At 47.2% G+C, this 16642-nt stretch overlaps 2 protein-coding genes across 9 annotated transcripts in view; one reads left to right on the top strand and one right to left on the bottom strand.

Moving 5' to 3' along the window:
* Positions 1-5787, bottom strand: part of DDX11 (DEAD/H-box helicase 11) — a 33200-nt gene extending 27413 nt beyond the window's left edge. For 4 of the 6 annotated variants that reach the window (XM_019515488.1, XM_019515490.1, XM_019515489.1 and 1 more), the window contains exons 1-3: positions 5575-5787; positions 5274-5489; positions 1308-1394 (exon numbers count right to left, since the gene is read on the bottom strand). In XM_019515488.1, the coding sequence (XP_019371033.1) occupies positions 1308-1394; positions 5274-5489; positions 5575-5733 (462 nt within the window). In that variant the 5' untranslated portion in view covers positions 5734-5787. The remainder of the gene's footprint in view (positions 1-1307; positions 1395-5273; positions 5490-5574) is intronic. The other 2 variants (XM_019515491.1, XM_019515487.1) reach the window with 2 other exon arrangements.
* An 84-nt stretch (positions 5788-5871) lies between these two features.
* LOC109296210 (acrosin-binding protein-like) lies at positions 5872-14984 on the top strand. Of its 3 annotated transcripts, none has more exons than XM_019515496.1 (4): positions 5872-5904; positions 12342-12559; positions 13568-13662; positions 14314-14984. In XM_019515496.1, the coding sequence occupies exons 2-4, from the start codon at positions 12481-12483 to the stop codon at positions 14842-14844; spliced, it is 705 nt and encodes a 234-aa protein (XP_019371041.1). In that variant the 5' UTR covers positions 5872-5904; positions 12342-12480; the 3' UTR covers positions 14845-14984. The 3 variants fall into 3 exon arrangements, with proteins under 3 accessions (XP_019371041.1, XP_019371040.1, XP_019371038.1); XM_019515495.1 differs by lacking the exon at positions 5872-5904 and adding an exon at positions 8801-9060 and having other exon boundaries at positions 12344-12559; XM_019515493.1 differs by lacking the exon at positions 5872-5904 and adding an exon at positions 9116-9934 and having other exon boundaries at positions 12344-12559.
* Positions 14985-16642: the final 1658 nt, after the last annotated feature.

The raw sequence follows: 16642 nt of genomic DNA, 5'->3' as shown, positions 1-16642 counted from the left end.
CAGGCCCTACGAAGACAGGCTACGGGACCTGAACCTGTTCAGCCTCCACAAGAGAAGGCTGAGGGGGAATCTAGTGGCCGTTTACAAACTAGTCAGAGGGGACCAGCAGGCACTGGGGGAGTCCCTGTTCCCCCGAGCACTACCAGGAGTGACTAGAAATAACAGTCACAAGACATCTAGAGACGCTACTTCATTTGCCCTGTGTATGTGAGTGCCTGTGTGAGAGGGTGAATGGTGAAAGAATGATAACTATTTGCATGAAAACAGAAGATTTAACTGATTGTATAAGCAACAAGGCACCAATGTATGATTTACCAGACAGTAAACTAATTAAGCTAATTAATGGGTGGCTGAAGAACTCATCTGTGATCAGATGCAAAGATAGTGAGAAGAAGGAATTTTGCATATCCTGCCATTTGAACTACACAATGCTTCAAGGCAGAGATACCAACGACACAATGCTTCAAAACTGAAATCCCAACTCCGAGATAAAACTTTACTGTAATGACCTCAAGCTGAGATAACCAGAAGATGGGTAAGAAACAGCCTCTAATTAAAAACAGCATGGAAAAACCCCAATGCTGAACAAAGACTTGAAATCCCTTTAGAAGTGAGATGCAGACAAGCCATGATGGGGAATCCACTCTCTGCAACCTCCTGGAGCACAAGCGAGTCTGCTCCCCTCTGCTCATCATCCTTCAATGAGCCTGGACTGGCCATCCAGTGCTAACATTGAGTAACTTCTGCTGGTAACTATATCTTACTGGAGTAGTTTTGTATATTTGTCTATGTCTGTCTGTCTGTCTGCTTGTGTATGACTGTTTGTATACTGGTGTGTCCAAGCTTATGTATCTGCTTCATGTAATCAATAAACGCTGCATTTTGCCCTTTCCTCCTGTATAAGGTCTTGCTCTTGACTGGAGCAATTGGCAATTTAAAGTAACACAAAAAACCCACAGATGATTGTTTTCTTTTGCTACCACAATTCAAGAGATTAATTTAAATTCAAGCCTAGGCATTTTTAAAAATTCTAACCCCCCCCTGCAAAACCCAAAAGTCATATTTGATTTTTTTTGGGGGGTGGGAGAGTAGGGGAGGAACTGTGTACACGTGTATTTTCAAAAAAACAAACTCTAATTTGCACCTTTCAGTTCAAGACTCTAATGCCACAATTTCCCACACAGTTAAACATGAATAGTCTCAATGACATCAATGGAACAATTCAAAGTCAAATTATGCACACAAATAAGTGTTAGCAGGACATAGCCACCAATACAGACATCTGTCTGCTCTTTGGGATAACTCACCTTTCTTTTAGACGCATATTTTAGTTGCACATTGTGACGAATTTTCTCAAGACGCTCTTCTCGCTTTTTCCTCTTGATCTGCTCTTCCTAAAACATAGAGAAAGCAGAGAAAAGAAATGTACTCATTTAGGCCTACAAGCCAAACAGAATTCTTCTCCAGGCACCCTGGCTCCCAATCACCAACACACTCCTGTCTCTCTGTATCTATTGCTAGCATATGCCTCATGGCTCAGGCCTGCAGTAACTTGATACTATGGTATGGGCATAATATCAAGTTTCCCTGTTACAGGACTTTTCTTAACTAAAGATTGCTAAAACAAATCACACCAAACTTACGATACAGTTACATTCACAATGCAGCAAATGCTTCATTTCAGCACTTGGAATTCCAAGAACTATTTCTACTGAGCAGAGAAAGAATGAGCACTTGAAAGCCTAAACGTTAAGAAAGTACAATATCATATCAGTTTGCCCCCGGTCCCCTATTCTTCCAATCCAAATACTAACAATCACCAGCTAGTCACGTAGCAGCTGGTTAGGACATCTTCAAAATTCGGTGAATTCTGAGGACCTGATGTATCCCTCTTGATCAAAATGTTTTTCTAAACCCTAAGCTTCTATGAGCACAAGCACATGCAGTTGTGGCTACAAAAAGCCACAAATATAATCAGAATTCTGTGATTACACTGTCAGACAACCTGCCAAACAAGACATGGGCATTATCCCATTCACCTTAATGTGGTATTACAATTGCACCAGGAATCAGTTTACATGTCAACCTTGTTTCATTGCTGACAGCTCCACCTAATGACATCCACCAAATTGCAGCGGTGTCAATTTTACCCTGGGCTGGATCCAGACAGGAAGGGGCTTCTTCTCAGCTGGATCTATGGGCCTGGGTGGCAATGTGTGGGTCTGGGTGGGTGGCAACATGTTTTATGGGGCATGCGGCTGGACAGAGCTGCATTTGTGCAGTGCAGAGCCAGGGGCACACATTTCATGAGCCAGGGGCATGCAGTGGTGCAGAACTCTGGCCAGGCAGCAGCACAGAGCTGGGGATGTGCAGTGGCATGGAGCCATGTTCAGCCACATCTCTCTGCTACTGCACATTCCTCGTTATCTGTGGACACACGCCCCTGGCTCTGCACCGTGTGAACATGCCTTCATGCAGCCACACGCCCCAGCACTGCTGACCAGCCAGAGCTCCATGCTGCCAGGCAGTGGCACAGAACTGGAGATGTGCGGATGCATAGATCCTCATTTGTGTAGCTACACACCTGCAGCTCCACGCCACTGCCCAGAGACAGAGTTCTGTCCAGTTAGCAACATCAGGGGCGTGCAGCAGCGTGGAGCTTAGGGGCAGTAGCACTTCCAATAGCCTAGGCCCAGGGGTTGTATGTTTGACACCCCTGACCTAATGGCTTAACCACTGGAGTAGGACATCCTTCTTAAATGTTCTCCCAACAAATTGGCAGGGCAATCTTCAAAATAAAGTTAGGCAGAACATGCACCTCTTTGCAGGTTCATAATTTTAAACTGCATTTCCAGTTAGTAGAACAATGAAGACACTTGATACAATCTTCAGAAACAAGGGTAAATATAGATGTTTACAAACTGCCAACTAAGTAGGATGATCATACATCCTGGTTTGGCCAGGACAGTCCCAGATTTCATAGGCCATCCCAGCCAGTTAGTGAAAATGGAAACAAAAGTCCTGGATTAGCACCACCCAGCCAAAGCTGCCCAGCCTGGCTCCCCCCGAGCAGCAGTTGGAGGCAGGGGGCAGACTGGGCTGGGTACTGCTTCTCCTGTCAGAGGTGAGGAAATCAAGAGAGAGGCAGGGGAGAAAGTGTCCTGGATTTCCTTAAAAATAGTATCGTCACTCTACAACTGAGACAACTGAGCAGATCAGAACTTTTGGGCAGGGGCGATGTAAATCTGTCAGTGTAGTTTATGCTGGTCTCTTACAGCCCTGAACAATTACACTGGGGTCCGAAACAGAAAGACATGCAGGTCTCCCAAGGTCACAAAGCAGGCAGCTATTAGGGCAGCAATTCTCAATTGTTTTAGAATCAAGGTATCCCTTGTTAGACTCAAGGCACACCTGAGAAAATGCCAGCTCTTAGCTTCCATTTGTTTATTTTGACTACAGAAAAGTAATAGAGCAATTATTCTGCTGTAAAGAACTCTGGAAAGCCACCACAGGGAAGAATGGTTTTGACACTAGGGATTCCTGTTTGAAATCTCAGGGTTTGTCTTGTGAATCACATGGCGATGTTGCACACTTAACTGCACTAACATTACAGGGCAAGCCAAGAATCACTTTATTATTGTGTTTTGCAGCTATGCTGTAGGGCAGGTATGTTAAACTGAATGGCCCCCTGTTGTGGTGCTGCTAAAGATACTGGGAATCTGGGGGCACAACAAGCAGGGGCAGGGCCTGCCCTAGCAATCCGAGGCAGGGACCAGCTGTTAGCCTACCCGAGTGCCCTCACTACCACATGGGAATCTGCCCTGGGTACAGGGCACATTGGCCGCTCCAGAGTGGCGGTTAGAACAGGGGACTCCATTTCCCAGCAGCCCTGGCTCTTGGCTGGTCTCCATGGAGATCTTAGGAGCACAGGGATATGACATCATGGGATGCAGAACCAGGGCTCTGCCCAGGCCTGGGCCTGCACTGTCATGCCACCACGCTCCCGGGGTCTCCACAGAGACTGGCCAGGGGCCAAGCAGGGAGCTGCTCCGCAGCCGGGGCCAAGATCTCGTGGTGGTAACAGCGTGGGGCAGGGCTGGGGCAGAGCTGCAATCTACTGCCCGCAGGCCCATGCCTGTGGAACCCACGCTCGTCGCAGAGGTGTGACAGTGCAGGGCTGTGCTGGACAGGGGCAAAGCCCCAGGTCTGCACCCCACACTGCCATGGCCCTGAGCTCCAGGATTTTCCAAGGAGACCAGCCAGCAGCCAGGACTGCTGGGAAATAGAACCCAGCTGCCAGCCAGATCCACCACTTTGCCCATCCTGGGTCAGAGTCAAAACTGTAGCAAAAAATGAGGGTTGGGAGGGACCTTAGGAGCGTACCTAGTCCCACCCCCTTCTCAAAGCAGGACCTTCCCCAACTAAATCATCCCAGCCAGGACTTTGTCTTGCCGCATCTTAAAAACCTGCAAGGATGGAGATGCCTCCATGGGTAAGCTGCCCAGTGCTTCACTACCCTCCTGGTGAGAAAGCTTCTCCTAATATCTAACATATGCTTCCCTTGCTGCAACTTGAGGCTCTCAACCTCTGTGATGGAGGTTCCTGCAGCAGATGGAGCGAGGCTGTTTCAAAAACAGCCTGAGCCTGCCCTTTCTCTGCCATTCCCCTGCCCAAAGCCTGATCCCAGCTTGACTCAGTGACACTGCAGCACCCTTCAAAGGATCTCAAGGCACCTGGAGCAGCCCCACTCTATGACAGTCATAGTCATAGAAAGGTATCCAGGTACTAGCTGTATCGGTCTAATGGAAAAAGCAATCAGGACTCATAGTAGAGATGATGTCTTTTATTAAACAAACAAGATTTCTGCAAACTCCCAGAGGAGTTTTCCATCTATCGACTCCTCTGTGAAATCCTATGAAATATGAACTTTCATTTCTACCCAGGAGAACTTTTACAGCCTATCCTCCAATGACTGATGAAGGGTGTTTGTGCCCAAAAACTTGCAAATAATGAATAATTTTTTTTTTTTGCAAAAATCTTTGTGGTCTAATAAAAGATATCATCTCTACTATGAGTCCTGATAGTCGTAGACAAGCAGGGCTGGACACAACCTCCAGGATCTGAAGACAGCAGGCAGCAGGGTGGGCAGGAGCCTGCTGGTCTCGGGCCAACAGGTGCCCACCAGAACCCACAGCCAAGCAGCGTTCCCTCCATCCCCAAGTCCTGCTGCTGCAAGAGGCTCTCTCAGGGCCAGGCAGTGCCCCCACCCCCACCTTGGCTCTGTCGGCGCGGTCCCGCGCCGCTTTGCCCTGCACGAACTCGGCCACCCAGGCCGGCTCCCCGGCGGCCGGGTCAAGGGCGCCCCCCGGCGACGACTCCTGGTCCCGCTGCTCGGGCTCCTGCAGCAGCCGCGCCTCATCCTGCCGCTTCCGCTCCTCACAGTCGCGCAGCCAGGCCAAGGCGCCGCAGATCAGGCTCAGGGACTTGCCCTGCGGGAGGGAGAGGGGGGGAAGCATGACGTCACGCGACGTCACACCCCCGCACGCCGGCAGTACCCCCCGGCCCGACACGCACCGTCCCCGTAGGGCTCTCGAAGATGCCGACCCCGCCGGCCTCCAGGGCGCGGTACAGCGCGGCCATGAACTCCTCCTGGATCCGGTACGGGGCGAACGGGAAAGGGAAGCGGGTGCCTCCCTCCCGCGCGCCAACGACCGCCCCTGCCTCAACCGCCATCGTACCACCACCCGCTGCCCGCTTCGAACGGACCGCCGAGGAGGCCCCACCCCCCCGCCAGCGTCTAACGTCACCCGGCGCGGTGGTGACAGCGCATGCGTGAGCCGTGCTAGTGGCGCCGCGTACCGCCTCGCTTTCATTCGGAGACTCGGGGGAGACTGAGCGCTCGGGAGATGGGAGTGGGGCTTGGCGCAGCGACAGCGTGTGACGGAGGTTGTGACGTGTACCGGCTCCGGGCGCTCCCTGCGAGGGCCGCGCGTGAGGAGGGGCGGGGGGTGTTTAGCGCCGGGAGTGACGTGCAGCCTAGTGCGCGGGAGCAGACGGCTGGGTGCGCTCTGGCTAGGAAGGCAGCAAAAACCTAAAAATCCGTAAGCCGGATGCTGTGTTTTACGTGTTAGTCGTTTGTACCCAACACCTTGAGGGGGAATGAGGCTAAAAGCAGCCGCGTGGTTGAACCTGAGGCTGATTATGCTGGTGGTATCTGGGGCTAGAAGTAGAGGCAAGGCCGTTGTTAACACGAGAAGTTTAAATGGCAATTCATGGAATTAGCCTGGACTGCTGGGAAGCCAAGTGTTCCCCATGCCACCGATTCTCAACCTTTTTTGTACCAGGACCCATTTGTATATATCAGTAGGCAGTCTGCATGCAGTGCCCCTCACTCCTGACCCCCAGCCCCCCTGGTGTGTGGGGCATAGGGGGGGCCAAAGCAGCCCCTTGCAGGCTTGAGCTCTGCCAGCCAGCAGGGGAAAAGCCAAGGTCTCCACAATCCTTTCAGATATTCTTGCAACCCACTTTTGGGTCACAACACATGAGTTAAGAAACGCTGCCCTAGGATACTTCCCCTGGGAAAATGGGCCTGGCCAGGGTTTGCTGAGAGACAAGGCACACAAATTTGAACCAAACTCGTTGTCTGCCTTCAGCCTAAGGGCCTTGTTACAGGTTGGACTTCAAGCTGCTCAAATGTTGCTTGTGTTAGTGTTAGCTCCAGTCTGCAGCAGTCCAACTTAAAGCTAAAAACCTCTGACCAACCCCCACCTGCACAGCAGTGACTTGCCACTAGAGGCAGGCAGGGGGCTTGCCTGGGAGTTGCCACTGCAGGACTGGTGAGCTAGGGCAGGCTTCTATCCCGGCTGTAGGTAGACCCTGGGTGTAAGGGATTGGTTGGGGTAGGGAGGGGGTAAGGACATGAAACTGAGGCAGAGATAGGGTTGCCAACTCTACTGAAGCTATTTTTCAGTAGGGGTATTTTTCCCTTAAACAGAGTTCAAGGAGTGGAAAGTTTGTCTGCACAGGAGGGAGGGGGCATCCTGGGATGCTGGGAGACAGCAACTTAGGCCGCTCATCTGTGGTGAGGGGCCACACATTAATAGAACATGAGCTGGGTAACATGGATTGGAGAGAAACCTGCCCTGGAATAACATAACTTCAAGCCCCGTTATGAGTGCTTAAAACTAGTTTCTGGTGTTAATATGTGAATAAATCCAGGGGTTAAGAGCTCCACAAGCCGCCTAAGATAAATGTGCAACCAGGCCCTCAGAGCACTGTATTCCAGCAGGACTGAAAAACTGGTAATAGTCTATGGGCTACGAGTAGGAACCCAAGTTGAGTATGAGGTGAGGTCAGGAACTCTGAAACGATTAGTTTTGTTTAAATAGGGTAAGGCCAAGATTTTGTTGGGGTCCCAAAGTGGAAGTTAACAGTGCTTCAGAGAGAGGAGACAAGATCTGGAAAGGTTGCCAGAGGAAAAAAAAGGCAGAACTTGGGCTGAAAACATTTGTGGATCTGCTCTCCTTAGGAGCAGCCACTTCAATTCTGCACGACTTGGCTTTACCTCTCCTGGGTTTTTGCTTGTGGAGGTACGAATCCTTTGAATTGATGAAATCCCTGAGAAAGGGAGTAAAAGACAAAGTTCAGCCCCAAATTGTCAAGAACAAAGAATAGGAAGAGCCCAGACCTCTATCTAACCCTGGGTAATGTTTTTACACTTGTGAAGAACTAAGAAAGGGACCAAAAACAAAAATTCTCGTCCACAGTTCAAAGAGAGTCTGTGGTTAGGCATCTAAATAAGTGCTGGTATTTTCAAAAATGCTGAAAACCCCACAACACCCATTACCTTAGGGCAGAGCCATCCAACTTCTAAGCGGCTGGGGGCAGCTCACCCCTCAGGCCACACTAGCAGGGGCAACACCCCCATTGCACCCCCTACCCCCACTGCATCATGTACACAGGTGTCCTCCCTCTGCCCCCACTGCACCAACACTTCTCCACCATGCATGCAGGGTGTCACCCTGTTTTACCATGCACTCAGGTGTCCTGACTTACCCTTAGCTTCCCTGGCCACAAGTTCCCCGGCTACACTGTGCCACTCAGGCACCCTAGGCTGCAGGATCCCCTGGCACTGAAGGCTTGGTCATGCTTCACTATCATACACGCCTGGGATAAGGCCAGAGGCAAGCAGGGGAAGAAGGGAGATGAGTCTGGAACCCCTGGCTTCTGCTGCAGCTGGAGCACTGAGGGGAGCAGTGGCTAGGTGGGAACCCAGAGGCCAAATTTTAACTCCTCATGGTCTACTATTTGGACATCCTGCCTTAAAGTGTAGTTTTCCTCTGAAAAGCGACTCTAAAAATTGAATCATGTATACTGTCTCTCTCAGTGATGATTAAAGTAAATCTTCTTAGTGTTCATGCAAAAATAGTTCTTTCCTAACTGTCCATCCTATGAACTAGAACCTGGAACATTTAGCCCAGCTGGTTAGAGCATTATGCTAATGACACCAAGGTCACCGGTTTGATTCCCTAGTTGAAGTAGATCAGTGGTTTTCAACTCTTTTTTCATTTGCAGACTTCTAAAAAATTTTGAATGGAGATGTGGACCCCTTTGAATTGTAAGTGTGGGTATTCACATACTTTTGCTTGATCTTGGTCATCTTTCACAGACCCCTTAAACATAGTCTGCGGGCCCCCAGGGGTCCACGGACCACAGGTTGAAAGCCACTGAACTAGATGATCTCATGAGGTCCCCTCCAATCTTACTTCTCTATGATAACTGTGAATCTCAACAATAGTAACGTCCATAACGGAAAAGCAAATACACATATCTCTGAAGATGATTCCACTTTGCTTTGTAGTTTTTTACTTCAAGTTTTAATTTTGGTATCAAAGTGTAGATGACAGAACAGATGTAGGAACCTGAAGAAATGATTAGACTCAACAGCTGGTTATATAGATGTAAAGTTGGCCAGTCCTATCCATCCTTATGACATCACAGAATTCTAGAGCTGTTACCACCAATCAGAGCTCTACAGCTGGCTGGAGAAACCTTCCACAGGTGAGGTATTGCCTAAGGTAGTAGAGCTGAGTTTTAATGAGCTTTCTGGCTGTAATTTATAACATATATTGTGTGAAATCCTGGCCCTTATCAAAGTCAAAGGCAAACCTTCCATTAGCTTCTGTAAAGCCAGATTTAATCCATTGTTTGTGGGTGCAATTTTCTTTTGGCCTTTTCCATTTCTGGAATGTTTATTTTCTTGTCATTTTAATCTTCAGCAGTTTTCCCCTACCCAAACAAGAGAGGAAAACTGTGCAAATATTCTCAACATTTTAAAGAGATCCTAAATAATAACTACAAGGTCATAGAAGACCCTATGATCATAAGCCAATATTCACAGTTTGAAAAATAATGACAATAAAATAGACCAGTGTGCCCAACTTGAACAATCCCTGAAGTCCTTATGATGACAAATCAGAATATTCTCAGCTCTCACAACAAACTCTATAACGACTAACCAGTGCATGCAAGCCCCGTGTTTATAAGAAACCCTGCAAAATACATATACATGTAAACATAGTATAAGCAGCACAACACTCCTGGAAAGCCAGTACAGAGCCCTTGACTCATGCAACCTCTACAATAACAAATTAGAAGACACTGTGCCAGGACTACAACAGCAGAAATAGAGTCTCTGATGTCACACACAGTTTATGATGTCACCAGATACCTATTATGAACCAAGGTGCAGAAGTGGCCCTGCTCAGAGTGTCCCTGCCCTCTCTTCCTCACAGACTTCAGGCAAAAGCAGGGGCAAGAGAAAGGACAAATTGCAGCTAGGCAGAGAACTACAGAATTTCTTGTGTGTTGCATAAATGCAAACAACATCAGGAAGATGAGATGTTAGCAATGCAGGCCTTCCTCGTTGTTTCTGGTGAGTACAAATTTTGCTGCCTCACCCTCTTTCCCAAAAATAACTTACGATATGGGACAGGAAAATGCCCCCTTCCCTCCTTCCTTACTCACTGCAAGCCAAAAGCCTGAGGCACTTAAATGAGAAGGAGAATACAGGATTACTTACCAATTATTTGAACGCTCTCTGTTTCAAACTGGATATGCAGAGCACCAACTCATTAGATACCTTTCCTCCCAATGGCTTAACCTGCCCACTTGTTGACACATAACCCTAACTAGAGCAACTTTTGAATCTTGGCTTTTTTCAGTTTGCCACTAAAAAGGCTAAAGTCAGACAGCTGAAAGAGTCTAATCAGTAGAGGAAAAACTGTAGGTGGCTGGGTTAGAGCTTACTCTGGATTAGAGAGAGGCTAAGAGTGCCATCTATTGTCAAGGTTGCCCACAACTTGCCAGAAAATTCTGTTTCTGATTGCTTCTAATTTTGACAAACTTAAATAACTTGGATAACATTTTATAGGCCAGATACTTGCCTGAGGTTGACTTCAAAAATTTCAACCAAAACTGTTCATCCATTTCCAAGAATGAGCCTAGATAAAAATATATAGCCCATGCCAAACACTGGAAATGATATAAAAATATATAGCACATGCCAAACATTTCCAGTGTCCCATGCCTTGGAAAAAGTACTTGAAATTTCACAGGGCTTTTTATGAGGGCATTATTTTTTACCTACAAAATCCATCCAAATTAGGCCAAGCTATTAGGGTGACCATCCATCCCTAATTGAGTGGGACAGTCCCAAATGTAAACATTAAGTCCTGGTCCTGGGCTCAGTGACTCCAGGACAGCATTTGTTCTGGGTTCTCCTTGACACAGGTCCTATGTGTCACCCCCCAGCCTTTAGGGTTCTGTCCCCCTGGCTGCACATGTCATTCAGAGATGTCACAAGGTCCATCAGACCCCAGCATGCGCCAGAAGGATGAACCCACCCTTACAATGCCCCACCCCTGCGAAAGCAGCACCCCCTCTCCTATTGTGTGTGCATGTGCAGGGCTGGGGGAGCAGGGTGGCTGGCTCTCCTTGCTAGCCACCCACACCCTGCCAGTGCCCTACATCACCCCCTGCCCCACCCTCATGTCTCGTTGTTCCTTCAGGTGGTGCCAGTACATAATACCCCCTCCCCTGATTTTTTTAAATGGCATGGATCCCCCTTTTGCATTTTGAAAAGGTGGTCACCCTACAAAGCTATGCATCTTTTCAGAGGAGATAAATACTATTCACTCATGCTTAGCAGAGGCTTCAATTTTAGCAGCTAAATCTCCAAGGATTCTGTCCTTGAGCATGTTCACGTTTCTTCCAGTCCCTACATGCTAACCAGACAATGCATGTGCCGTCTTTACAGAGTGACTGAGCATGGTCCCTCCAGCCTGAGCCTTATGGGGAAAACTGGATACTGCCTGTAATGGCTACTCCCAATCGTTAAAGCCCAGGCAGACTATCTCTTCTCTTCTGTTAATAATCCCCTGATACATGGAGAAAGAAACAATCTAATTTAAATGCGGAGGGGTCAGGAAAGAAAAGGAGCAGGTTAAAGTAAGGAGTCTGGGGAGACTGGGAATGGGGACAAGGAGATGGAAACTAGGTTTAGAGCTGGAAGAGGGAAATGGAATTGGTTTGACAAGAAGACTGCAAGCTGGGAGTGGGAGACTGGGAACAGAGCCTGAGAATCAGTTGCCTGGCGGCAGCAAGAGAGATAAGATGAGGAGCAAGGATAAAGGGAAGACTGGAATGGGTAGACGTGGAGATTGGTACGAGGGAGTGGGAGGGAAAGGAAGCAAGGGAAGAGAAAGGAATCTGACCAGGAATTCAGGTCTGGGAGAAAACTGGGACTGGCTTGGCAGATCAATTGGGATAAGGAACAAGGGAGGGAGAAATGGAAGATCTGGAGATTAAATGAGGAGCCTAATGAAGACTGGGGGAAGGGGAGAATCAGACCAAATGAGGAGCCAAGATGGAGGAACTGGTACTGACTGGATTCAGAATAGGAACAAGGATAGGGACTTGTTGTGACAAAGAGCTTCAAGAAGTTCAGAGAAGGTTTCACACTCCTACATGCAGCCCTTCAACTCTCTCCAGTGTCCATGGTGCTTAGGGTCGGAAGGGACCTAAACAGATCACCAGGTCCAACCCCCCCTCCCCTTGGCAGGAACGAGAGCTGGGGTCATAACACCCCAGCCAAAGGTGTCCAAGGTAGGGACACATCATCATAATGAAGGTGCACACCCAAAACATTTAGGTGTCCATGCAGTGGCTGACTGCAGCAGGCTGTTGGGCTGTGTTCCCTAGAAGCCTGCTAGCTCCATGGTTGCATCTGCAGCATCTCATTTCCTCCTTTCTCGTTTGTTTTTTCATTTGTTCATTTTTGCAGTATTCTTAAACTGGTGTTCCTCTGCCAACTCTCAGAATAAGGACCCACCGAGAACAGGGACACCACTTTCAAAAGAGGAGTATGTCCTGTTCTTCAAACCCCTTAATCCACCTCGCCGAGCCAGTGCCATCTGTCTCATGCGGGCTTTGTATGGTTGCCAGAATCCCTTAATCAAACAACTGGATGAGTATGAAAACCACGGAGTCATTCCTCAAGGTAAAGCTGACCATGGCGTCCAAAATTAGGACTGGGGTCTGAACCATATGAAAGCATGACTGATCAATAAGAGATGGAGAAAAGCTCTCGGAGGCTGAGGAGGAAGCCATTTGCTGATGAGGTGTAAACCTTGGGAATCACATTTTTTTTCTCTCTCCTCCCAATCCTCTCCCTAGAAAACAACCACTTGTGCAGTAGAATGGGATGTTTTAGGATTTTTCTGTTGTTGTTTTGCTTTACTGTTGTTATTGTTTCTTTGAGATTTTGTATGTACATGTTGCAATATTGTCATATTTGAGAAGGCATGGTCAAAAAAGTGAAAGATATACACTAAAACAAAAACACTTATCAACAGAAAAACACTCTGTTTACATACAACTCTTTCTTGGGAAGAGGACGAGAGAATAATCTACCTTTGGAAGATGTTAGCAATATTGTTTAAATGGCTTCAGACAGTGAGCATGATATAATAATATAGGTGTGATCAGTGGTGGCCTTAGGGCTGTTGGGGCCCTGAGCAAGAGAGTCATTTGGGGCTCCTTAAAGGCTTAATTTTGATGACCTATAAGCAAGTTGGACATTTTTTATGGCAATTTCACTTTGCTCTATCCGTGAAACTGCAATGAAAGTATCTTAATATTCTTTGGGGGAATTAGAAAAATAGTTCAGTGTTAAAATGCAAATAGAGCCACTTCCTTGCAAAAACTTCACCCCCCAAAAAACTTGGGCCCCCAGTGTGGGGCCCCAGGCAGTTGCCCAGTTTTTCCTCCCCTAAGGCTGCTATTGGGTGTGATAGAAAAGAAGTAGAATAGCTGGAGGACCATAATGAGGGATGTAGAAATGACCAGTCAGTGCTGGGTTTTGTCATGTAGGGTTTGGGGGGTTACTGGAGTTTTCACTGATGAATGGTAATCATCTGACACAGGTATATCACAGAGAGTTAGAGAAAGTACCTGTCCAGTACTGAAGTTTATTATTCAATATATTTCATTATTTGTCTCCCTCCAGGGCCTATATGTACAAACATACCAGAAATCGCAGTCTCACCAGACTTCTGCACATTTACGTTTTATCGTTGTAATAAGAAAATGTATTTTGCCAAGGTGAGTCTTCCACCTACATCATGAGAAAACTGTCCAGGACAGTAATGCAGGAAATGGTAGGGAACACTAAAGAAAAGAGTAGAGAATGAGGCAAAGGAAGATAGAGAGACCTAAGGTATAACAAAAACCACAAGGGCCCAAGCAACATACAAATCCCACAGACACTATTTAGTGGAGGGCTCTGGAACCATTTAAGAACAGAGGAAAACCCAGCCCCTCACAATTCACTTCTGAAAAGAATGGTGTCACCAGCATCAATTCAGCACTTCAGCCCCAGTCAAAATTGAAAATCCAGCCACCATTTCTGGGAAAGGTGAGGCCAAGGTCTCTTCCACAATCTAGGACCCCACTCACAAGAGCAGGGATTACTCGGTATAAATATCCAACCCTGTCCCTAGAAGATGGGAAGGAGACTAAGTGGAAAGGAAAGAGAGAAGGGAGAGAAAACTAAGAAGTCACAAACAGGCAAGTGGTGAAACAGCATAGGAAAAAGGTCAGAAGATTGCTCTGCCTGTCCTCAAGTCTATGAGAAAACTCTGCATGTTTAAAATGGGAACACTGTGACTGTGCAGTGTCCACAGACCAGACTGATAAGGGTGCATGGTCTTTGTGGTTTTTGCCTCTCACCATTGCCTCTTTTCTCTTCCATAGAGGGTTGAATGCCCAAAAGAGATACAAACCACGCTTGATAAATCACAATCCCCAAATCAAAAAGTGATCGCCAGTGTCAACCCGGTGTCCATAAAACCACCCCCTATACAGCCTTCCACCACCACTGCTACCACTACAAAATCAACACCTCATCCTAAAATAGGATCACCTACACCAGAGTCCATTCTGAGAATATTCCTCGTCTCCGCCTTCATACCTCAGAGCATAGATCAATCAGTGGGCACAGTAAAACACTCCCCTGTTAACGGAAACAGAAAGGAAGTTGTGAGTAGACAGCAAAACGGTGCACAGCCCAGCTCCAGGGCATCCCACCTGCACACCACTGACCTGGAGGACCTCTACCAGAGACTACAGGACCCTGGGGTGCAAAAGTTGATGAAGACAATGCAGCTGCAGCTGACCAGATTGGCAGAAGTAGGAGAGGAAACATTGCAGGGTACCTCTTTAAAGCTGCTGAAGGCACTGAACCATGCAGGCATGCATCAGAATATCAACCCAGGACAGAAATGAGCATTGGGAGAAAGCAGCCATGAAGCTGTCATAGATGTTCTATATACAGTCTGGAAGGGGAAGATGGATAAAGTGACTCAGGTTGCCTATTTGGGTTTGTACCCTATATTAAAAATAAACACTGCATTCTAAGCAAAAGACGAGGGTCTGGTGTGTGATTCAGTACATACCTCAGGAAGAAGACAGGCCTTTCTTCTCCAAGTATAGATTTTTCCACCGGCACCATGAACAAGTGTCAGAACTTTCCTCTGGAAAAAAGAATATTAAAATACAAATAGAAAGTATAAATACAGTGAATTGATATTCATTTTAATAAGTTGCATCTACCTCAGGTAACTGTCAAATTTCCAAAATCTTTTGCTGTAGTGACTGGAAATGGAATTATACTCCGTTCATAAATCTGCAACCACAGTTCTCTTAAGAGATGTGGAGCTAGCTTTTCACGTTGCAATCTGAGTGGAGTTTGTCACGATCCATTACAGCTTCCTGAGTCTCCACACAGTAGCAGTTTAGAGCTGTTTGGAGGCCAAAGGATTTTATTGGAGTTGTAAAATGCCTTTGTGTATATATTAGGGGACGGAATACCATATTACTAAAGAATTACATTGAAAACTTCTGAGAAAATTGAAAGTTCCTAATCCATTTCCAGATTTCAGTTCTCCTCTACGATTTACCTCAATGAATGCACAAGTGAGAACTACAAAATGCCTTGTTCACACTAGGATGTTACTGTGTACTAATTAAGGAAAAAAAACCCAAAAATCTTTTCCTTTCCTAGCCACCATTAGTTCCCAAATTGTGCTGGGGTCACTGATAGTCCAAGTGTTCCCACTGTCTGCCACATCCCCATCCCCAGAGGTGCACATTAGCACATTAATCTTCAGCAGTGCAGACCAGGCAAATGCTACCTGGGTACACAGTGTCAGGGTACTCTGGAGAGCTGCCATTTTCTACATTTGACAGCTGGGCATTTATTTCCACCTATTTGCATGGGTATCAATTGGTTTTTTGCACCCACTGTCATTTTGGCAAGCACAGCTTAAGTCAAACAGCAGCCCTATCAAGCAGGCAGGTTTTCGTGCCATTCCTCTCCCACTGAGCCTACTCCCTCCCTTGGCCACGCACCCAGTGCTGCCCACAGGGATAAACCTCCTGGTCCGTCCCTGCTCCGGGACCTAATGTCCACTTGCCCTCCTTGCAGCTCCTGAATGTACCATCAGAGCTGGGATTGTTTCATAGTTTCATAGTTTCTAGGGTCGGAAGGGACCTGAGCAGATCATCTAGTCTAACCCCCTGCCATGGCAGGAAAGAGTACTGGTCTTTCTGTATTTCAAGCAAGAGCACCATATCTCTATCCCAGGCTGTATCCTCTGCAGTAGACAAGGCCTGTATAGTTTCTAGTCCTGGTAGCAAATTGAAGAAAACACTTTTTTTCTTTCAGTTACGTAACTTATTCTTTTAAATAGAAGACAAAAATCAACTCTTCCACATACCTGCCTCTAATGTGACCAGGTCAGAAGCTGTGGATGGTTCATACCGCTAGTTGGGTAGCTGCATTCTCCTGGTCTTGCAGCAGGAAGCCAGCCTGTGACTTTTGTTCTCAATCAGAATTAGGTGGAATCAGGCAGCTTCATTCTTTTTGTCCCTCTCAAGATATTTGTCAATGGCAACAGCCTTCCTGATCAAGTGGAAAGGTCTGGGGAAGTCCTTTGGATTTAAGGACCCTCCAGATTTGGTTGCCAGTGACAAAAAAAAAACAGAACCCAGGTGCTACCAGAAGACTACCTCAGGATGACCC

The sequence above is a fragment of the Gavialis gangeticus genome, unplaced genomic scaffold (genome assembly GCF_001723915.1).
Source record: "Gavialis gangeticus isolate Ggan-Ray unplaced genomic scaffold, GavGan_comp1, whole genome shotgun sequence".
NCBI classification, from domain to species: Eukaryota; Metazoa; Chordata; order Crocodylia; family Gavialidae; genus Gavialis; species Gavialis gangeticus.
The sequence above is the reverse complement of the archived record's forward strand: the minus strand, read 5'-3'. Positions and strand labels throughout refer to the sequence as shown.

Excerpts from the sequence above, each read along its gene's own strand:
- LOC109296210 (XM_019515493.1), top strand. The coding sequence starts at position 9,901 with ATGTTAGCAATGCAGGCCTTCCTCGTTGTTTCTG. Across the intron at positions 9,935-12,343 it reads GGCCTTCCTCGTTGTTTCTG|TATTCTTAAACTGGTGTTCC; the intron begins GTGAGTACAAAT and ends TCATTTTTGCAG. Across the intron at positions 13,663-14,313 it reads AGAAAATGTATTTTGCCAAG|AGGGTTGAATGCCCAAAAGA; the intron begins GTGAGTCTTCCA and ends TCTCTTCCATAG.